Source organism: Marmota monax, unplaced genomic scaffold (assembly GCF_021218885.2).
Source record: "Marmota monax isolate L192 unplaced genomic scaffold, Marmota_monax_Labrador192_F-V1.1 WCK01_AAM20220418_F8-fsc00042, whole genome shotgun sequence".
In the NCBI taxonomy this organism is placed as follows: Eukaryota; Metazoa; Chordata; class Mammalia; order Rodentia; family Sciuridae; genus Marmota; species Marmota monax.
In genome coordinates this window covers 12,063,535-12,087,461 of record NW_026693008.1, presented here as the reverse complement: position 1 = coordinate 12,087,461, position 23,927 = coordinate 12,063,535, and the positions used below count along the sequence as shown (strand labels likewise).

The window sequence follows — 23,927 nt, the reverse complement described above, 5'->3', positions numbered from 1 at the left end:
GACCCAGGGAAAAGTGATGGTAACACATAATAAGTCTGAAGATGACCTGGAAGAAGCTTCTGCTGGCATCTCCTGCTTCAAAGCCATTGGAAACCCTGCTGATATCTGTGTCCTCTCCACCAAGAATCCTGGCCTTAGGCTTAACTGAAGTTTGCTGTTGTACTGGAGCCACAACTGTTGCTCCTGGAGCCTTCACTGTTCGGATATAGGCAGTCTTATGGTGGTATTTGGTCCCAGGGCTGATGGCCAACCTCTCAGGGAGGTGTCTGATGTGAACCTGCCTGCCACTGCTACGCGTAACACAGATTCTTCTCTGGGCTAGTGGGCATTGCCAACCCATGCAACAATAGGAGGTTCATTTGGGATTTGATGTAGATACTGGCCCAGGAAGTTTTGTGCATACATGATATCTCCTGTGAACAACCATGAGAGGTCATGCCTAATCTCTACTTCTTTAGAGATCCCAAAGAAACTAAAATGATATAGCAAGCCACTGCTGAAAAATCTGTGTCCCACCTGGATCCACAGGTGAATGGACTGCCCCCGCGGCTGCTATTCTACCTGAGGTTGCAGACTGGTCTGCAGATGGGCAGATGCATTTTATACTTCTTTAGCAGTACCCTACTAAAGACTGATTTGCAGCACCCACTGCTTAGGCCATCAAATGGGTAGGGTTCAGAACCATAGAGTAGTCTTAAACTGTTCTTCCATACGTTCTTAAGCAAAATATAGATAAAGTTGATGGAAATATATAAATAAATAAAATATATTTATCTCCATACACTGTTAAATGTCCTTCGGAGGCAAGATTACCTTGGTTGAGAAGTACTAGCTTAGTCCATTTCTTGAGTCTTACAACCAAGGGAAGTTGGGGAGCTGACTCAGAAAATTCGAGTTCATCCCTTTTGGAAAGGGGAGGGGAATTGTGTCCCTGCAAACAATAATACTTTTAAGCCCAGTACATCTTTGCTGAGAGCTGTTCTCAAGGACACATCTGATCACACCATTTCCTATTCTCATTAGAATCAAACTCAGAATCTATATCATGGCTCAGTTGATCTGTCTCTTTTGTCAATTCCCTGCCTCCCCACCTTGTCAATGGAACTCTGCAGGTGTAAAAAACTCTTCAGTTTCTCCAACTAGTCAGACTATCTCCTCTGCATCCAGATTTGAGATCTTCTCTATCTCAGCTTATCCTCTCCCCTGCCTTGGTTTCTGTCCCTGAGGTCTCATCTTTAATATCTCCTCCAGGCATCTCTCTCTAATTCATCCTTGATGAATTTAGATGACCTCATAGCACCTTCCACCTCCTCTGTTGTAAGAGGTAATCAAGCTTTATTGGGCTTGCTTATTTGTCTGTATTTCCTGCTAGGTTATCAGCCCAGTGACAAAGATAGGACTATCTTAATTACCATTGTTTATTTCCTTAGAGCTTAGCATATAGCCTGGCACTTGCTCAGTGTTAATTAAAAACTTGTCAAATAAATTTTGTAAGTAGTGTTAATGTGTCATTTTGGTGAATAATGCATATTCTTTTTGATGAAGTTTTAGTTGAAGTTCAAAAAAATAAAAACAACAACAAAAAACCCTCACCAACAACAATTACTTTAGTGTCATAGGGTTTAAGAAGAGAAATTATGGGCTAAGTCACTTTCTTTAAGGAGAAATTCAACTTAACCCTTTTTGTCCATCCTGAAGAATTTTTGAATATCAAAATATCAATAAGGACACTGAGTATCTTATTTCTTTTTGTCTTATAAATTTAAAGTAAACCTTTTCTTAAAAGTATGTTAAGACTGTTAAACTCTCTCTGGTACTCTTTTAAATGGAATGATCTCAATGTTCTCAATTGAAAACCCATAGTGTGAATCTAATCCACAGAGTTAGTTTTCTATATTCACCTTGTGTTCTTTGTTTTGGATTTTGTCATGACATTTCACATAATAATACAGATTTCTAGTTTCTCTTGAGCAACAAGAAGCTCTGCAGAGTATCTCAGTTTTCTCCCGTGGGTGGGAGCTGAGGGCAACTGGCTGCCTGTGGGTTGGAAGGTAGATGCAGCCCACCCAGGCCCCACCTAGCCTGGATTACTCATCAGCATCACCAGCTTCGCCTCCGTTGTCATTTAATTTGCAACTGCAGTGTTTAGTCTATGTCATGAGGTAAAGGTAGGGAAAGTTTAGCCAGTTAATGCATGAATAAAATATGAGTGTAAGAACATCCAGGTGACAAGGATTTGGTAACAACTGCTATTGAAAGTGACCCATTTTCCTGGGTGCAGAGTTGAATTCTGAAAGGAAGCCCAATCAAAATCCATTTTGTGCTTCCAAAGCCAATACCTGTTGCAAAGGATGAGGGAATACTTTGTTGCTTCTTGGCCAAGGCATATGTAGCTTGCTTTTGTCTGCTCCACAGTCTGAGCACAAACCCCTTGGTGCTCTCTGCTGAGTCTCAGAGCAATCCAATTTCCTCTTGCTGGGTGGAGGATTTCCAACCTAGTACATTTTCTTCTCTAATGAATGACTTCCTTCCCATATTCCTGGGATACTAAAACTCTAATGGCTTCACCGGACCTTGATTTAAGAGGCAGAGAAGCTGAGTTGGTAAAGGGTACATATTTGTCTCTCACTAATGTTCTCCAGGTCTCCAGTTTCTAGGTTCTGTTGGGCATTTGAGGCTCACCTCTGACTTTTAGTGGGGGTGAAATTCTGGGGTAAGTCCTTTCACTTCCCCAAGGCTCACTTTCCTTCTATGAAAACAGGAGGGATGATGCTATCTTACCATCAGTGATGCCCTCAGCCTGGCATGTAGCACTTAAGGCAATCAATAAATAGCAGAAGGATTTTATTATTATCATATTGAGGTGGTTTTAAAGAAGGACTAGAATGAAGCTCCTCAAAAACTGTTATAGGAGAAGCAAAGGAATAATATGTGACTAATATGAATCCTTTGAGAAAAACATGTTATGACTGTACATCTTGTAAATGCCCTTACCTTCAGCATGGCAGAGTTCTTGTGGTGACTGTTTTCCTGAGATGAGAAACCTGAGGTGCAGACTGGAGGGCCACAGCAGAGACTCAGAGTGTGGGTCTGGCCCACTCAGCTCTGGTCATATGACTGCTTTTCAGAGGAGGTATCATCCTGTTCCATAAAATAGACTTTTATTTTCACAACCCTTGCAGAGATTTGAAAGAGCAGAATTTCATTCATCTTTACCTGGAAAATAACTTTGCATTCAGAGCTATACCAAGAAGAGAAAAACAGAGGAGGAATCCTTTTCTTTTTCTCCTTAATGTGTTTGTCCCTCAAAATTCTGTGTTGAGGACAGTTATCAGAGGTATGAGGAGGGGTTTTTAGGTCCCTTTCCTGGTAATTCCATCTTCTGAATAATTTTTATAGCATGTGTAGTTATGAATAACCAAGAGATTAGTTTTACAGCTTTTACTATAATAGCACGTTGTGTCAGCTTTTGGAGATGAGGATGACCTCTTCCAATTGTTATGTTCCTAAGGTCTACCACTGTCATGTGGCCTGAGGTCCAGTCCATTGCTCATTTGTCATCAGAGGGCATTGTGAAAGTCATGCTTTCTGATAAAGATGTTGGGATCTGGGCAGGAAAAGGAGGCAGTGTTCAGACTATGAGCTTAGCCAGCAACATACATTGAGGTCCTACTGAATGCAGAATCAAAGTGTGAAATATGATATATCAAGAACTATGTAATGTTTTGAACAACCAACAATAAAAATTAAAAAAAACCAGAATCTGATATATTAATCTTACATTTGAAAAACAGCATTATTCTAGCATAGCATCTTCTATAGTATGTTTGCCAGGATATTAATAGGATGCTACCAAAAAAAAAAAGGCAAAGAAATTAATTTCAGAAAATGTGAATTAAACCTAAACTGTACTCTCAGAGCATTTTGAAAATTCCTGAAAAAGAATTTCCCAGATTTATTTCACTGTGGGCTATTTTCATTCCCTATGCCTAGTACATCTTCCCCAACAAGAGTGCTTATGGAACTTGTTTTCTCTGGAAAACTTTTTGGGAATGTTGGTATTACACATAGCAAAGAGTTTTTGGAGGGAGATCACTTCTGAAAATATTGGTAGTAGGGGAAATAGCAAGATCCAGGATCAGGAACAAAGTTTGTGTTACATGGGAGAAAGTTTAGACCTTTGAGTTCTTGAGTATGACTGAGATGTTTTGGTTTGGGTATGAGGTGTCCCCAAAGCTCATGTGTGAGACCATGGAAGACTTTTCAGAGGTGAAATAACTAGATTATGAGAGGTGTGACCTAATTAGTGGGTTAATCCACTGCTATGGATTAACTAGGCAGTAACTATAGGCAAGTAGGATGTGGCTGGAGGAAGTAGGTCACTTGGGGGTGTGCCTTTGGAGTTTATATTTTGTCCTTGGTGAACAGAGATCTCTTGTTGCTTCTTGGCTGTCACGTCCTGAGCTGCTTCTCTCTGCCACACTCTTACGCCATGATGTTCTGCTTCACCTTAGGCTCAGAGCTATGTATAGTGTCAGCTGAATAGTGGACTGAACCTCTGAAAATGTGAGCCAAGATAAGCTTTTCCTCATTTATGTTGTTCTTGTCAGGTCTTCTTGCCACTGAGTAGGAAAAGAAACCTTCACATATCTTTGGCTTCATTAGGATTGCCATTTTGCACAAATTCCATGTTTTTCCGTATAGGAAAAGCAAAAGTGTTGACCAAGTTCACTTATGTGGTATACATAGTTTTAAGATCTCACGTTGCAGTCCCATTCTTGGTGGCTTCCTCTTTCCCCTGCTTGCTCGTGGATATTCTGTGCACCTCTTCCTCCTACCCTATGCATTTAGCCTCTCAAATTTTACATATTTAAAGAATGCTTTCAGTATTTTTTCAGGAGCATTCTGTACTTCATTCTCATAGTTGTTGATTTGTATATTACTCCCTCTAAAACAAAGGCCTCTGGAGGGCAAGAATGGTATTTAATTTATCTTTGGACTCCAGCCCCCAGTAATAAACATTAGTTGTTGGTGGTGCATGGTTGCATAAAGGGGTTAATGTTAATGTTTTAGTGTTCTAGGGCTGTCATAACAGATTACCACAAACTTGGTAGCTTAAAACAACAGAATTGTGTCTGCCAGTTCTGAGGCCAGAAATCAGAAATCAAGGTGTTGGCAAGGCTGCACTCCCTCCAGAGATTCTAAGGGAGAATCTTCCCCATCTCTTTTACCTTCCAGTGGCTTTTGGCACTCCTTGACTTGGGCTGCAAAAATCCAGTCTTTTTGTTGATCTTCACACAGCCTTCTCTGATTCTCTGCTCTGTGTGTCCTTTAAAAAGGTATTGATCTTTGGATTTAGGGTACACCCAGATAATCTGTAATTAGGATCTTTAACTTAATTATATCGAAAAACTTTTTCCAAATAAGGTCATGTTCAGAGATTCTTGAACTTGGATGTCTTTTTTTGGGGCACCATAAAACTCACTACAGATATCAAGTGGATTTTTCAAGGCTGAACAATCTTTTAGAAAAGAATAGAGAGCCAGCTGTTTTTCAGAGTTGGATGTTCTAGATAATCTAGTGGTCCAATAGATGCTTCCCAAACTTGGATGTCTAGAAAGTATCACTGATTTATCTTGCTGAAATTTTCATCAAGTGGGGAAGTTACCTCAGGATCTATGAAGCTGTTTCTAATTGACTGGAATGGACTCGTGAGGCAAACAGAATCCCTGAGATGTTAAACAAGGCAGACTTTCTGAGAGGCATGAATAGTCTCCTTGAAAGATTTCCATAAGAGGCTGAAGAATTTAAGTTTATAGAAAACAGTACACAAACATATTTTATCCAGCAAAATGTGTTCCTCTTTGGCAGTGTTTTGAGGATGAAGTGAAAGTGGTTGCCCATATTTCTGGTGCTTTATGTACTTCCCAACAGGGTCCAAAAAACATAAGATTCTCAGAGGAAAGCAAAGTCTTCCCTCCTTCACAATCTACTTCAAAATCTACAATAGACTTTGGAACCTCTCTGGTTAACGTAACCACTTCTTAAATGATTCAATTTCTGTTTCCAAGTTGGAGATAAAGGAGTCTGGCAGTGTTTTCCCTGACAACATCCTAACTCATCTTGTCTTTGTGTAAACTTGCTGCTATTGATATGCACTAGAATGGCAAGCTCAATTGGTGCATTTGGTTTATCCATCATCAGAAGATTGTAGTTTCTAGACATATTTCCCCCTCTGGCTCAGACAGTACTTCCTTTAGATTACTGCTCTCATTTCTGGGTATTTCTTGTGTTTCAGCTAGATAGGAAGCTGTCAGTACATTTTCCCCCTGCCCCCACCCCGGTAACACTGGTAATTGTTAAAGGTAGGGCCATGGATTTTAGTGGTTTTTCTATCCAGGACACTCTGTTTAGTATCTAAGCATGATGCAAAGTGCTGCCTGTGTCCATCCTTAGATTGCACTGAAAATGGTTACTGTTTAAATGGGTAAATGCCTAATGGCCAGTTTTCTGATAGGATATCAGGCTGCTCAGAAACAACAGTTCTTTAGTTTGTGGGTGGTTTAATGGGTTCTGGTATTGTGGAATATGAGCTAACAAAATGTAATCATAAAACCACAGAATGTTGAACTAGGCTGGGTCCATGACTTGGCTATTGTGAATTGCACTGTACCAATTAAAAAAAACACAAATAAATAACAGTGTCAGAGTAGGAACTGGATGGGTGAGTTTCATCTCCTCATTTTATAGATGTAAAAGTAGTGGGAACACCCCATCACAACTGCTACTCTCTGAACAGCTCAGTTATGATTTTTCATAAAATTGTAGGATTATAAACAAAGAAATTAGTGCTACAAGAGTAATACAATAGGGCTGGGGATGTGGCTCAAGCGGTAGCTCGCTCGCCTGGCATGCGTGCGGCCCGGGTTTGATCCTCAGCACCACATACAAACAAAGATGTTGTGTCCGCTGAAAATTAAAAAATAAATATTAAAATTCTCTCTCTCTCTCTCTCTCTCTCTCTCTCTCTGTCTCTCTGTCTCTTTAAAAAAAAGAGTAATACAATAGAATATTATCAAGTCAGTGTTCACATAATAAATTGATTTATACACACAGAGAGAGATAAAAATTGCAGGATGAAGCAGATTATCCATACCAAAATGTTCACTACCATAATAGAGCTATGATCATGCTTAATAATTTCAGGAGCAATGATGATAAACACAGAAAGGGGTAACTGTTGTTTTCCCTTGAAGGGAGGGGGAAGAAAGAAAATCAAACTGACCAAAAATTTGATTAAAATCAAGTAGCTTGATTTTAATTATTTTTTAAATCATGGCAGTTCTTGCTTTTGATGTAATTAATTTTTATAGTTATTGTCTTTTTTTTTTTTTTAACTCATGGAGCTCAGTTTTTTCCAAGCTCCCTGTTCCTTAGTAAGAAAACGCTTCCAATTTGGAAGAGGCTGTTAGAAGTCCCAACAGAAACAATTGCTTGATTTGGCCAAGGTAAATTTGCACAAGGTTTGGTGTTACTGCCCATTTCAGAATCATTTATGTTCTTCCTGAAAGTCAATGATCTGAAGCCCCAACTTGCCTTGGATGTGAAAATGTGTTCCTAAATTCAACATGTACTTTAGTGGGGAATATTACAATGGAAGTCAGTCATGAGCTTTCCTTTCCTTCAGCTATTTCCATGTACAAAAAAAATATTTCTGAATATCTGAGGATAGGAGAAGTGTTTTTATTACTTGAAAAGTAAATTTGTGAAAACGATTTCAGTGCTAAATATTTGGCTAAAGTTGAAACATTGCAGCATATAAGCATATGTAGAGGGAAAGTGTATACATACAAGGGGTCTTTTGCAGGATTTTCTAGTTGAAGACATTAGTTTGGAGCATTTTAGATTGGGTGAAAAGTAAAGCTACTTTTTTCCGCCTTGTCTGTGTATATATCTATGCATCTATCTGTCTGTCTATCTATATTTATCTAGAGCAAATGCTAGCATACACATCTATTAAATACATAAAATATGTAAGTATAAATACTAAACATAATTACATAGAATCACAGCTCCATTATAGCCTGGAGATTCCTCTGAGCTTTGATGTTTTCACCTGTACATTATCCTAGCTGGTATATGAATAGCTATATCTATCTATCAGAAAGATTAAGATGCACATCATAATTATAGCTCCTTTACTGTTTTTCTGCTACATTTCCTCTCCACTCCTGTGGTTATCATTTATGTTGTTCAAGTCTTTTCTATTTTCTTCCTTCTCAGTATGATGTTCAGAGTGGGCCCTTTGGAGATGGAGAGAGATATTTTTCAGGACTCAGTTTTGTCATTTATAAGCTCTGCAAATAAATGGGGAACAATAACACTACCTGTCTCAGAATAAAAACGGGCCTCATGAAACCTCTTCATAGGTGTCTGCTAATGTTATCATTATCAGAGTAATTAACTTTTAATGATAGCTGAAAGAGTATTAGCATATAATACTCTATGGTTAATTTTACTAACTATATGTGGATGATGGAGCATGTAATATACCATGGTGATCATAAATTGTGTTGCTATTCACTATTAAACAGCAGTTGCTGTTCATTGACTGTTTCTACTTTTTTTAGTGCACTATAATAAAACACCCTGAAAGTCATGTTTCAATTACTCCTTGAGTTATTATTGCTATTATTATCCTCATTTTATGGGTGAGGAAACTGGAGTTTTGAAAGATTGTGTCTTTCTCTAAGTTATGATAAGTGGATGGTTAAGATTTGAACTTGAGAACTCTAGGTCAACAGCATTTACTTGTAGCTATTATTCTTTCTTGCCTCTGACAATGTATTAATATACTAGATAGTCGTAGCAGATATATGTCGCACCATAAATAATTATTGTTGGTCAGACTGTGTCCTTACCTTTTCTTCCATCATGCCATTTTTGCCCAAAGAAGTGTTAAATAGGAAATGCAGATGCCCAGTTGATTTTCTGGGAGCTCCGAGCCTACCTATCTGACTCTGAGATCCCCATAGCAGTTCATGGATGAAATTCCTTAGTTTACAATCGACTAATGTGTTAATTTAATCTTTGTTTTTGTCACTGTATAACTGGGCACAAAGTAGGCCTTTAATAAATTCTTATTTATTTGCTTATGCCTTTCCAGAAATAGTCTATATACATACAAATATTTCTTCTGTTGTTCCCAATTGGAAACATGTTATATGTAACAGAGTGGACATTTCATTTTACATTTTTTTCACAAAAAATTTGCAATTTGTCATTTGTCTTTCTCCATTATGATATTGAAAATTCATATTTAATCTTATTTGTCATTTTCTTTATAATATGTAGCCTTTTAAAAATTGCTTAGAAAGTTCTCTTGTGCCCCAAGAATTAAAAAATGGGCTCTCATATTTTCTATTTTGCAAACAACATTTATTTATTTATTTATCTATTTATTTATTTAATGCTGATCATTGAACCCAGTGCCTCACACATGCTAGGCAAGTACTCTGCCACTGAGTCACAACCCCAGCTCTCATATTTCCTTCTAGCACTTTTATAATTCAAATTTTACATCTAACTTTTTACTAGGAATTTATTTTCATCATAAAGTCATGTAAGACATTTACCTTTGTTATTTTTCTGAATGAATAGTTTTCATCCACTGTTAATAGAATAATCCACACTTTCCCTATTAAACCTAAATGCTACCATTATCATACACTATATTTTCATATGTATATGAACCTATTTTGGACTTCCTCATTTTTATTCCTGGACTGATCTTTTTCTTTGTGTATTACTACCAAACCCTTTTAATTGCCAAAACTTTAATACATGTTTTAGTATCTGGATCATTCACCTTCTGACATCATAAAGGGTTGGGTTAGGTAATGACCTTTGAGGCCATTGAGCAAACTTTTGTTGGTTTATAAAGATGGTTGAGTCATTGTGTAACAAGCAACTTGCTCAAGGTTCCATCCTCAGATGCCAGCTGAGCAAGAAATGAACCTGGGTGTGTGCTACTAGACTGAATCAGAAGATGGGGCTTTAAAAGATACAGCTCTTCCACATTAGCCCTCAGAGCCTGTTTTCACCTGTAAACAAAGCTTAACCTCACAGGTGGCCCTGAAAATACATGAGATATCCTGACACATAACCTCACACAGTGTTGACCACAGAGGACATCTTGAAGCCCTCTGAAGCCAATCCAGGAATGTGTTCCCATTTCACCACACTGAAAACTTAAAGGTTTTCTATCTGTGCTGTACCTTAAAAATTTGAAGGCTAGCCAGGCGCGGTAGCGCACGTCTGTAATCCCATGTGCTCAGGAGTCTGAGGAAGATTGGGAGTTCAAAGCTAGCCTCAGCAATGGGGAGGTGCTAAGCAGCTCAGTGAGACCCTGTCTCTAAATGAAAGACAAAATAGGGCTGGGATTGGAGCTCACTGGCTGAGTGCCCCTGGGTTCAATCCCAGGTACCCAAAAAAAAAAAATTATATATATTTATATTGAAGGCTAGAAGACATTTTAGGTTAGTCTTTCCTAAAAATATCTGAAAAGATGTTATCATATGTTTTTAGAAAAACAAACAACAGGTTCTGTGGGAAAAGAGATGTGGGAAAAGGTGAGTTAAATCAAGTTAAGGATCTTTGCTGTTGGACTATTCAGAACCTTTAATATGCTAATACCTATCATAAACCACATTTGCCAAGTATGCTTGATCTTGGAACACAAACCCACTCCAACACCCCTACCTAACTTTTTCACAGTACCCAGAAAAATTTCAGAGAACAAATACTATATACTTTAGAGCAGGATTTCTCACAGTTTGGAAGAAGTTTCTTTTAAAAGGGAAATAAAAAAGAACCTGTAGACATGCAGTATTGTATTGTGAATAATAATTACTTACATCCACTTAGACACAGATAAGACTAAGTATACTTAAAGCTCTTATAGATATATGAAGCCGAATAAAATTGCATATTAAATGAAAACACAGTATTACAATTAATAAAATTTAAATGAATGATATTGAGTGTGGAGAACGGTAGTGTTTGCTAGGCATGAATTTATACTTGATATGAACATGATACCAACAGCTATAATTCACATGATGGTTCTAAAGGTCTGCAGAGTAGTGTGCTATGTTGACTCAGTTTCCTCAAATAGTGTATTGGTGATGAACCTCTAGTTTGCAAGGTCACCATGATTGTCCGGTGGATAAGACTTGGAGAGAGTATATCAAATAAATAAGAAATCCTTCTATAATTTTCCTATTTCACCCCAAAGCAAACTTCAAACACAAAGGTATGTATAGATCTTCTTTGATTTATGATGGATTAACATTCTTTACCCTATTGAAAGTTGAAAATATCACAAGTGGAAAAGTATTTAATATACCTTACCTGCCTAGCATCAGAGCATAGCAAACAGTGCAAGGCAGAGTGTCAGTTGCTTTCCTTGGTGGTTGCATGACTAACTGGCAGCTGTGGCTTGATGCAACAGCGTAGCACAACAGAGTAGTGTACACATATTGATAACTTGGGAAAAGATCAAAATTCAAAATCCATGGGATTTTTTCCATGTATTGTACTGTACATGTATCACTTTCACCCTGTAATAAAGTAAAAAAAGAAGTTGAATCATCATAAAAGTGGAGGACAGTCTGTATTAAAATCTCTCAGCAATCCTTGTTTAGAAGGAGTTATTCATATGATCTGGAATAATTTCATTCTAACTTTTGAGATAATCATATGATAAGACAATATAAAAAGTAGAGAAATTATAAGAAAATTCTTATATCAAACTCATAGACCCTTGAACCACAGGTTCCCATCTTCCAGGAGTATTTGAAACACCCAACTCTAAAATATGGGTTTAAATCAAATAACATTAGTCACTAATTTGTTAGTCATTTACAAATATTTTAAGCATATCTAGATAAAAGCTACTTATGTGGATTTATTGAAAATCATTGACCTGGAGATCAGTTATTGATTATAGTACTAAAGTATTAGTGATTTAACTTCTTTGGGATTCAATGATTGTTTAGGAATTTCATGGCATATCTAAGTAGAATCAATATTTTAAAATTTTATTGTAAAAGCACAATTTGCATTTAATGTGCTTTTTGAAGGGAAAGTGTGATGTGAACGATATATGCTGTTTTCTTGCTTTCTACTTTTGGTAATAATAAATATTTTGAAGATAGGCTTTGCAAATGGTAGAAGGTACCAAAGATTGATAATTTTGCAAATTGGTTTTAAGTATTTTGAATTTATAACTATCATCATGTTGCAAAATAACATTGACTTTGGAATGGCTTGCTTCCTTTAGTAGTAATTCAAAAATATTATGACAGCTATAGTTTTATAGTGAGCATAAAAACCGGTGAGGTAAGTTCAATGAGGTAAGGTTAGTGTTGGAAATTTTATTAACAAAAACTTTAAGTATTAACACATGAGTTACAATTCCCATGTGTTTTCAGAAATTTGCTGGAACCAAACTGAACATTAAATTTTGAACTTTGGACTAATCACTTAAAACCACCTAATTTTAGTGTAAGAAGTAGCCAAAAACTTAAGTATGAAAACAGGCTTTATAAAGTTGGCTCGATTATTAACCCACAGATGATATGAATTCTTTCACATAGATGACACACTCTTCACCCAGCATTGTTGTTTTCAGGTAGGTGGTATGGGGGACTTGAGTATAATTTTTTTGACAAGTTAGTAAGACAAATGCATCTTTACAATCTGAAAATCTCAACTGCATTATTAACAAGTTGATGATGTAACTTAACTTTTATAAGCATGGTGTGTGGTTATACAACACCAAATATCCCCCAAATTGATTTTTTGAGTTGAAATCATATAAGAGACCAGACGTACCGTGAAGAGGAAGGGTCATTGTAAATTATGGAGCACTCTATCTAGAATATAGCCGTCACTGTTTCTCTTTGTGCTAGCTAAATATTTAAAAATATAATACAGGTTATCTTCCCCTCCTCTAGTATGTAAGCCTTTGATGGCTAGCTGGAAGTTGGCACCCACAGGTGGGATCAGATAGTCTTTTTCCTTCCATGCAGCATCATTCTACTAACAGTGGTAATCAACAGGAGGATAAATACCTCACTGAGCTTAGCTGGCTGTCTTGAAAGGCTGAAGAACTTAACTGAAGTGACCAAGTCCCTTATTACTCATGACTGTGAGAAGGAGTGACACCTTGTAACTGAAATCCAGGAACCCTGTGAGGAAAGGGACCTCTCTTAAGTTTTTATCTGTAGAGATGTCTTATCCTTACCCATTTTTATGAATTTCATCTTAGAAAACTGCATCTAGGTAGGAGTGAATCTGTAAATATGCAGAAGGTGTCCTATTCTGTCTCTGAGAAACATTGATGTTAATCCAGGATTGCATCCCCACATAGTTAGACTCTAGTCTAGGTTCTGTAGTAGGGAGCTCGGGAATCATAAGGTACTTTACCTTTTGGGTGTTTCCCAGCCATCTCAAACTACAGTTGTCTAATCCTGAACATTTGATTTCCTATCCTCAAATTCTGGTTCTCCCCAGTCTTGCCTAGCATAGGAAATAATTTCACTATCTCCTGAGTTGTTGCAGCCAGTAATTTGGGACTCATCTTTAATTTCTTCTTTACTTTTACCTCACAAGCACAAACTTTCAGTCCTGCCTGCTGTCTCCTGCTTACATCTCTTATTGTATCTTACACAGTTGCTTTTTCCTTCCTACCACTTCTGTTCAAGTTGTGGCAGCCAATACCTCACTTCTGGTCACTGCAGTAATCCCTTTACATTTCCTCAGCCTCCATTCCATTGCCTCTAGTTTCGCATAGAGCAGCTGAGGAAATTTTTAAGAGTGCATCAAATTTCCCATTCTTGGCCAACAAGACTCTATTGGTCTTTAGTAACTTGCTTGCTTTCTGATTCAACAAGGTATTCTGTACTTACGTTGAACATTCTCTGCCTCAGACCTAAAATCAATCATTTCTGTAATGAAAATGAATTTCTTTTATGTTTTATAGACTATAATCGGATATTTGGGTGGGTGCTCTCTGCTATTGAGGTAGCCAGTTTTTCCTAAGCCTTTTAGTGGACAAAGCTAAAAAATAATTTTTGAAAGAGAATATCCATCATGTATTCGTGCTGATATTTCCAAATTGAATTTAACACTATAGGGCTTTTACTTACGTTCTTAGATTCTATATCTGTATTACTCTCCTCTCAACTTAAAACTCATTTTAATTAATGGTATGGATCTAATCCTTATTTGCTTACTCTCTACCACCAACTCACAAATATATGTTTCAATAAGTTATAGACCTCAATGTCTTGTTAAAAGGCTATATCCCTATCACCTAATAACGCCTGGCACAAAATGATTTCTTCATATTTGTTTAATGAATGAATAAGTCATTTTTGTTAGTGTATATAAAAATAGCACCTACAGAGAAAAGACATCTGAAATCAAAGTACCTGAAGAAGCTAAAGAATAGATGGGCATAAAAGAGCACAGGGTAAGAGATGGACGTGGTCTGGTCTGGTAGAAACAGTTTTTGATGCTGTAGCTGCTGAAGGACAACCTTTTATGTAATTAGGGATTGGTTTAAACGTTTTTTATTAAAGCAATGATTATTATTTTTATTAAAGCAATGAGTTGTTCTTTCAAAACTGCAGAAATATTTGTGCTAACTGAATTATCAAACCACAGGTCATTAATAGTTATACATTCTCTTTGGTAGAGATCAGTAAAGTAGTAGCCCCTGGTAGTTATAAAAGAGAAGCATATGTGATGTACTCCAGGGAGTCCATCTCAGGCACATTCCCTCTCTGAGAACCCCTTAAAGTTCCAGCCCTTTGTCTTGAGGCCATGAAAGCTTTATCTTAATTCAGTGTGATGACATTTCCTGTGGCAAGGATCAGACAACCTTGTGTTTGCTGGTGGTCAGAAATCCTGCCTGAAACATCTAGATGCAAGGAAGATAGAAAGCTTAAGCCTAGACCTTTGTTCCAGGGGCTGAATTTTTTCCTAGAGTCATAGGCCTACATTGATGATATGGTAGCCAGAAGTCACATGTGGTTTTGAGCTCCTGAAATGTGCCTGGTCCTGAGATCTCAACAGAGGTATACTAAAAGTATAAAAATTAAAATTTCAAGATAGTCTGGAAAAAAAGAATTAAGATATCACATTAATGTTTTCCATATCGATTATATTATGATAATATTCTAGATACAGTAGGTTAATTAAATATATTATTAAAATTAACCTCCCCTCTTTCTTTTTACTTTACTAATGGGGCTATTAGGAAATTTAAAGTTACCTATGTGACTTGCATCATATTTACTTTAGACACATGGTCTTAAATCTTGTTCCTGAGAGAGTAGGCATGACTGTGCAGTAGTTCTAGCCAATCCACACACCTCAAACACCACTCACTTCACCAAGGAAAATTCACTCCTCATATCAGTTATATTAACTGACCAGTTTTCATTAAATACAAAGAATATGGAGGTGTTTTTGGTAGCTGACTCTGGAATGTTAACTTTCTATTAAATTCTTTCATAAACTAATTGACTACTCTAGAGAATTTATTCCCAGTTGGGAAATATATCCATTCCCCTGCCCCACACCCCACCTATTCAGATACGCCTCCACATTAACCCATATATCATACAGCAGGTGCTGAAATATTTTAAAATAAATGTTGGACAGTATAACTCTCTGGTACATGTTCGAGCACAAAACTTTCTTTTCTGGTTCTCTACTCTTCCTGAGGGCTGTTGATCAGCAACCTTTATTGCATTTCCTACAGTGTATAAATCACTGGATTAGAGGCTGTGGATAGCAGAATTATCAGAAACAATTGCAAAGAATTATTGAGTGTTTCTAAGTGCCAGACACTGTGCTAAGAGAATTTCATGTTATTTAATAACCAAAATAACTAGATGAAGGAAGTACTGTATTATTCCTCATTTTGTGTATAAGTATCATAGTTATGTTCCCAACGTTTGTAAGATCTCTAGATGACCCCATTTCCCTTACCATGAGTTGGTTGAACATGTAGTTGCAGTATAGATGTTGTTTAGATAAGAGCTGTCCTCTTGAGCCATTGTCTATCCAATGAACTCTAATCCAATAGTCTTAATAGGTCCTTCCTCTTTAGTTTCTCTCTCCTCCTCAACGTCTTAATCTTCAACCCCTGTGCCAACTCCCTAGAACTCCTCTCCTTCTCCCTTTTAGCTCCATCCTTGGCTCTTTCATTTTTGCCTCTTCTTTAACTTTGGGATGAAAGGAGAGGGGAAGTAGATTTTGAGGACCTACATGTAGACAGAGAGGAGGGAGTACAACAGTCCTATTTCTTCTAAGTTCATGGTGATTTCTAGGACAACTAAACCTTTCTAATTTTAAGGTGCCCACCTCTTAGCAAAGTCAGGGAGAAATAGTTTCATATATTATACTGTAAATCCAACCCATACTGGAGATTGGTGAGGTGGAGGTTCTGCCTCTAGAAGTCACTGAAGAATCCAAATATATAGATTCTGGCATCTTATAACATCCTCTGGAAATTGTAGTTCCAAGATCTCTAGAGGAAGGGAAGAGTGTCAAGATGGCACTGACAGAAAGTGATGTGCCTCACTTCTGCATACATTTTATGAATATAAAACACTACAAGGGACTGGGAATCCATATTTTCTCTCTTTTCAGGAAAGAGAAGAGCTGAATGTGAGATCTAGTGACTACTACCACAGCAAGTTTGGGGATATAGGTTATTTTTAGCATTTGTGTCTTTGGAGTCTGTGTGTGTTATTCATACTTTCAACTTTGAAACTGTTTCCCTACTTGAATGATTGCAAGTTGAATCAAATTCAAATATATCCTTCACCCAAATCTGCTATTAGGAAAAACAAACAAATGAAACTTTGAATGTGAAATGAAACTACATTGGGAGCTTTTTTAAGTGTTCCAGTTTCATTTTCTTTTAGAGTTGTTCTTTGTGATAGCGTGTTTATTCAATTCCTGAAGTGTTGTCAAGTAGGTAGCATTTAATCTGTGAAAATTTTCAAGTGGCTCCTTTTTCTCCCTCAAGTGTTGTTGTCATTTTAAGACTGAAATGAACCATTTGATTTTTAAAAATTATTTATGACACATCAAGTAGCACTCAGTGTTTTTGTCACAACGTTGAAACTGTTTCTGAAGGCCCACGTAAAATATGGCAGCAAGGTCGGGAGCCTTTTGTAGTGAACGTTTAGAAACATAACTCACCATTGGAACTGGTTATAATTCCTGGGTGCTGACATGAAGATTGATAATACTTAACTCTGATTTTAGTGATATTTGCCAATTTCATTGCTGTGGTCCTTTTCTTTCAAGTTATTACCTGGAACTGAAGTGATAACAAATGTTTTGTTTTATTCTGCCAGATAAAAGGTTAAAAGTTTGTATGTTACATGCTCTTAAGCACACATGCATGTGTGCACACACACATGTGCATGCACCCACAAATATACAATTGGATCAAAAGGAAATAACTCTTCTATAATGGAAAGATGGTCCTAGTTTTAACATCGGTGATTCATTCCCTTGTGGTTACATCACATATAAAAATTGGGAATTCAACCTTATGGATCTTTGTGCACTGACTGTATCATACAGTTCTAATTTTCTTTCTTTTTTCAGGGAAATGATAGTACTCTTTGCCAAGTATTATTATTGAGTCAACTGCCAAGGTTTGAGAGAGTGTCAAGGGCCTTTAAAATTATTTAGTGTTGAGTGAAGAGTAGAGAAAGGTATTCCCTATTCCCAAACATTTTAACTTTTATGTCTCTACCCAATGTTGGAATATAATCTAGACTTGAAGGCTTTTCTGATTCTTTTTAAAATGATGTACATTGTTGAATGAATTCAGAACTTCAATCTGACTTAAATCTCACTCATTGATACCCAGTTTGGAACATCTCTTTCTAATTTTTAATAGAATGTATTCTTTCTTGCCTAATATTTTCATCTTTAGACTTCTGCGCATCAGAAGGCCTATGTGCCTGTTTGTGGTTTTGCACCATCTGGAAGTTCAAATTTGACTTTAGAAATGATGTCATAGTTGCTTACTGCAAACTGGGCTGATGTTGTTTGAGAATTGGATGCAGTTCAGGTTAAAAAAATAAAATAAAATAAAAAAGGACCCTCAAGTTTTGTATCTTGATTCTAGGAGACTGTGTAAAGCTCTAAAGATAGAGTGAAGGTGATTGAAGGGCATGGTCCAAATTCCTTTGAAGTTAAGTACATGCTTTCCAGCACATGGAAAAATCATCTCCCACACAGAAGACCTCAGCTGGCACAGACTCCCTCCTGCCATGTTGAATTTGGGTGTTGCGCATAGTCTGTTGATCACAACCATCCTTGCTCTCTGTTTTATTCCAGGAGATATGTTCTCACAGCTAGGGTTGCTTTTCATCTCCTTGCCCAGGAAGATGCAGCAGGACCCTGATAGATCACACATGGAAAGAAGGTGCTACAAATATTAAGTGTATTATTCATCATTAAAGAGTGTTTTTTTTTCTAAACTCTCTCCAGCACCACTCACCACCTTCCATATTGTAATTTATTTGCACCACAGTTAAAATGGTGGGCATGTATTTTAGGTCCACATATGGGCCATCCAACTTTGATAACCAGAATGTTGAGCTGAGAGTTCCACAGTCATATTTTTTTTCTCTGAATCTCATTGAGTAGGCCTATTGCAAATATCTATAATTGATTGTAACCACTTCTAACTACTGCTGTAATCTAAAGTGTTCAGCATGTTCTGGCAATTTCCAAGGACCTCACCAAATGCCCATGCTTTATGCATAAGCTAAATACACATTTTGTCATCAGATAGGATGAAAACCCAAAGAGAAATAGTGGTGTTATTCCAGGTTGGTAGATGAAAATAACTTCTCACCCCCCACACCCCGTACAGGCTTGTACCACTAAGCCTGAAGATGAAGATAACTTTTAACAAAGATAAGCCACTTTAGAACTAAGATGCTTAAGCTTTGGTGTACCTGGCATAGGTTTGCTTTCAAAAAAGGGAAGAATCTCAGGACAAGATTATCTCTTCCACTTTGCCAGCCCCTGTATCTGTATGATCGTTATGTGAGAAGAGATGTAGCTATCTGATATTTGAAGAAACTATAGTTCTCAGGCTCTCTGATCACAGAGTGTCCACCCTCTCTCATTGTGTGGTCAGTAGTATTATGCCTTATGGGCTTCAAACACCTTTTGTCACTCCTTCCTCATGAGGCCTTCTAGATTCATCCTCTTTTCTGGGCCAGAACTGGAAAAACTACTCATTTACCTCCATGTCAATTTTGACCTTTAGAAATAAAGCATTGGAACCCCTTGCTTGGAAAGGGTAAACAAAGGAGTTTCTATTCCAGTAATTTTTATCTTTAATATCATCCTTCTTTGCTGGTATAGTCTACCAAAGACTGATTCCTGCCTTCAACATCACAAAATTTTAGGCATCAAGACCCGTCTCTTCTAACCTTTTTGTGTTACAGATGAACAAGCTGTGGCTGAAGGCTAAAAGCTGTGGCTGAAGGCTAAAAGCTGTGGCTGGAGGCTAAATTGAGGAGAGTTGTTCATCCTGATTCTCACAGCTACATAGAAGCAAACTGGGGACCCAAAGCCTTGGGTGTTCTTTTCCCATTGTTCAAGTTGTTGTTTGACTCTGTGTCCTCTTAGTGTTTTTACATATCTATTTATTTTGGCTTATTATAGTATTCTTGCAATCTTTAAAGATTTTTCCTTTCCATCTAAATTTTACTTGACTGTAACATAAAGAAGCAAAATATTCAACAAAAATTGTTATGAGATGCAGCAACCCTCGACTTCCCATCTTCCTATTTCTTCTTCCTCCAAACAATCCCCATTAATTATTTTTGCCTGGTTATTTTGACACCTCAACTTCATGGTTATTTATGTTGCTACCATTATTGATTTTTTTGTATGGAAGGTGAGAATCAAACCTTTCATCACCCCAATACCCCATTGCCCATATAAACCCTGTTATTCCCTTCTTTCTCTCATAAGGGTTATATGATAATTTGGTTGCAGGCTTGTTTTGTTGTTATTATTTTGGTTTCTCTGGGTTCAATCCTTGGTACCCCCCTAAAAAATACAATTAAAAAGCACATGTCTTGGGAGTAGCATATTAGATATGATTATTCAGTTGACAATAGTGTCCTCTGAAGTCTCAATCTGTTATTGACAATAATTAATGAGAATAATCTTCACATAAAGTGTCATAGTTGGTTTTTAAAACTAGAACAATGGGTATTTGTAAACATAGAGACAAATACAATCTTGTAGACTAATATAGTAGAATTTAGAAAGACTATAGGGGATTAACTTTCAAATGGTCTTTTAATGGCCTTCATATTCTTTTTATTGTCTCATTTTTTTCTATCACCCCAGTGATTTTTTTTTCTATAATCTAGAATTTGAGTATATAAACAAAACTTTCTTTGCACATAGGGTTCAGAAGATCTTAAATATAAAAATAAAATTTATGTTTTATCTTTATATTAGTGAAAAACAGGAATTGTAATTTTCTAATTTTTGAGCTCAGGTAGGAATAGGATTTTTTTAAGTATTTGGAAAACAGTTTTTCATATAACTAAAGGATGGGTGTTTAATTTCTAGACCATTTCTTCCTCTGGCAACACTAATTTCCTCTTGGCAATATGTATTTCTCTAATTTAGGAATGTTTCTCTATGTGTCAATCTTGTTCTTCCAGATGCTCATGATGTTCTCTCCATGTATCTGGGGGATGCTGCAAATTGTGAGGAGTGTATTGCCCTCACTGGGCTCTCAGACATGGAGTATTAATGTGCTTTATTTCCCAGCCTAAGTGAATACATTGTTTCCTGAAAACAGGGAAGCAAACTTGGGAGCATACTACTATTTTATAAAGTCTTATTTCATAGAAACCTTATATTTAAAAAAAATTCCATTTAGATATGCACATAATAGGACTTTAAGGTAGATTACTGGCTGTTAAAATATATGGCATCAAGGTGGCTGTGAGCAATGGGTTGATCACCCTGTATTCAAGAAGCTCATGCTACAACCCACCCCTGCAAGGGCATTCCTGATGGTGATCAATACCCTCTTGGTAAAAACAAAACCTTCTTTTTCCTGATTTTAGGTAGATGCACTGAGATTACGACTGGAAGAAAAAGAATCTTTTCTCAATAAAAAAACAAAACAATTGCAGGACCTCACAGAAGAGAAGGGAACACTGGCTGGAGAGATTCGTGACATGAAAGATATGTTAGAAGTGAAGGAAAGAAAAATTAATGTTCTTCAGAAAAAGGTGAGTAGCTTTCATGTTGAGAGTTGGTATCATGCATGTTTTGTCATGTAGAGAGATTTTGAGCAGATGGAAAATAAATTTTCTTTAAAATTTTAGATTAGGAAGTATAAACTTTTTAGTTATTGACATTTTACTTGTGGTTGTATCATATCATTTTTAGCTTGGCCTAATTAATTTTTTACTTTATCACTTAAAAACTGAATAGAGGTTTTTTTTCATTTGTCAGCTTAAACATGGAGGTAATTTTATAAATTTTGGTATAAACATAAAATAGTAGAACCAGGGTGCTGCTAGGTAAGTGATAAAACTTCTGCTTAGCATGTGTGAGGCCATGTATTCCACACTCACCAGTGAATAAAAAAAATAAGTCAAAAAGTGAGCTTATTTTTCATTTTTCCTTCTTGAGAGTTGATCAGTGTAGTTTATGGGTCTTTAATGCATTTTAGATTCATTTTATAGTTACATAATCTTTGGTTGGTTATATCCTGATGTCTTAGTGCATTCCTGCTGCTATAACAAAATAGCTGAGACTAGGCAATTTATAAAAAACAGAAATATATTTTCTCACAGTTCTGAAGAAAAATCCAAGATCAAGGTAGAAGTAGGTTCAGTGTCCAATGAGAGTGTTCTCTTTGCTTCCATCATATTGCCTTGTTGCTGCATCCTCTAAAGGACATATATGCCATTCCCTCGTGTGATGGGATGGTTCCCTCTAGCCCATTTAGAAGGTTGCTAATCCCATTTATGTGGTCTCTGGTCTCATAACTTAAGTACTTTCTGTAGATTCCACCTCTTAATATTTTCACATTGGTGATTAAGTAACATTCAGACCATGGCAATTGCCAAATCCATGTAGATTATTTGGAGAGAAGAGTAATGTTTATACGCTATACTTATTTGAATCAACAGAGAGAATGTATAAGAAGTCCCAACCACAGTAATCCAACAAGAAGATGCTCAGCCTCATTAGGGCCCTTGTTTTCTTTCTTCTTTCAATGGTTCCTTTTCTCCATTATAGGAGCCCTTGATTTTGTGATAGCACTGTGATTTTCTTTGTTTTAAAACATTTTTAGTTGTAGATGGACACAGTACCTTTAATTAATTAATTAATTTTTATGTGGTGCTGAGGATTGGACCCGGAGCCTCCTGTGTGCTAGGCAAGCACTCCGCCACTGAGCTACAACCCGAGACCAGCATTGTGAATTTCTTTTAGATAATTCCCATTTAATGATGTGTACAGTTTAGGGAGAACCATAGAGTGCCTTGCCTTCCTCTAGAAAAGGGGTCAGCAAGAAAAGAAACCAATTTCTGCTCTTTTATGAAAGACAAAAGGGGTTAGAAAGATATAAAGCACTCAGATTAGCATGCAATCATTATGCAAACTGAGTGGAAATCAATGGTGGGCCAAGGATACCACCCTAGTCAGGCATGTTGCTGGACACCATGCTGTAGCTACACTTGCCACCATCCTCTTGGTGTCACTTGCCATCATCATCTCTCACTCAGATCATATTAAAAGTATCCTAGCTGTTTTTCCTTCATTTATCCTTGTATTTCTTATAGTCTATTCTCAACATAGAAACTTACTCTCTGGTCAAAACTCTCCATTCACAACCAGCTACAAAATTTGTGGGGTCCAGTACAAATGAACATTTTGTTGTTGTTTTGTGATGCTGGGATCAAACCCAGGGCCTCACACATGCTAGGCAAGCACTCTGTCACTGTTCTATCCTCTCAGCTCATGACCCAGTACAAATGTGGAGGGTTTTGTTCAAAAATTTAGAATTTCAAGATAGCAATAGCAGAACATAAAACCATGTGTGGGACCCAGGACTGCTGTACAAGTCACAGGTCCATGAAGCTGTACCACTCCCAGGGGCTTCCATTTTCACTCAGAGGTAATAGTGGAAGTCTTTATAAGGGCCCATGATGTCTTATATGATTGAGCTTCTGACTTCCTGTTTTGCTGGTCTCCCCTTTACTCATGTCATGTTGGCCTCCACTGCCTTTGCACTCTTCTGAGGGAGACGCTTTACTGTATTTCCCCATGGGGACACTAACCCTGGACTTGCCCTGCCTTGTATGGTAGCTATAAGCCTAAAGCTCCTGAGTTGGGATGTGCTGTAATTGTGAAAAACCTACCAGATTTTGAAGACTTATTGTGAAAAGTATATTGTGAGACCTCTCATTAATAATCTTTATATTATATGTTTAAATACAAATATTTTGGACATAGTAGGTGAGCTAAAATATAATTTTAAAATTTATATCACTTTTCTTTTTTTTGTTTTTTAATGGTCTACAAGAAAATTTTATATTACCTATGTGGCTCCCATTATGTTTCTATTGGACAGAACTGCTCTAAGCATTCACATGACTCATGCCTTTTCTCCTTTTGGACCTCTGTTCAAATGGTACTTTGTTATAGACCTTTGCCCTTTGTTAAAGACATATAGTAGCATTATCACATTCTACATGTTGTTCCCTTGTGAAATTTTATTTTTCCTGCCAATTTGACTCAAGGACTGAGCCATGCAATGATTA

General features: G+C 37.0%; 1 protein-coding gene across 16 annotated transcripts in view; it reads left to right on the top strand.

The window, feature by feature from the left end:
* Erc2 (ELKS/RAB6-interacting/CAST family member 2) overlaps window positions 1-23,927 on the top strand; it is an 882,113-nt gene that overhangs the window by 349,837 nt on the left and 508,349 nt on the right. For all 16 annotated transcript variants that reach the window (XR_009227574.1, XR_009227575.1, XR_009227577.1 and 13 more), the window contains one exon: window positions 21,216-21,383. Coding sequence is in view for 12 of the 16 variants with exons in the window: in XM_058582164.1 (XP_058438147.1) it covers window positions 21,216-21,383 (168 nt within the window). In the remaining 4 variants the exon portion in view is untranslated. The remainder of the gene's footprint in view (window positions 1-21,215; window positions 21,384-23,927) is intronic.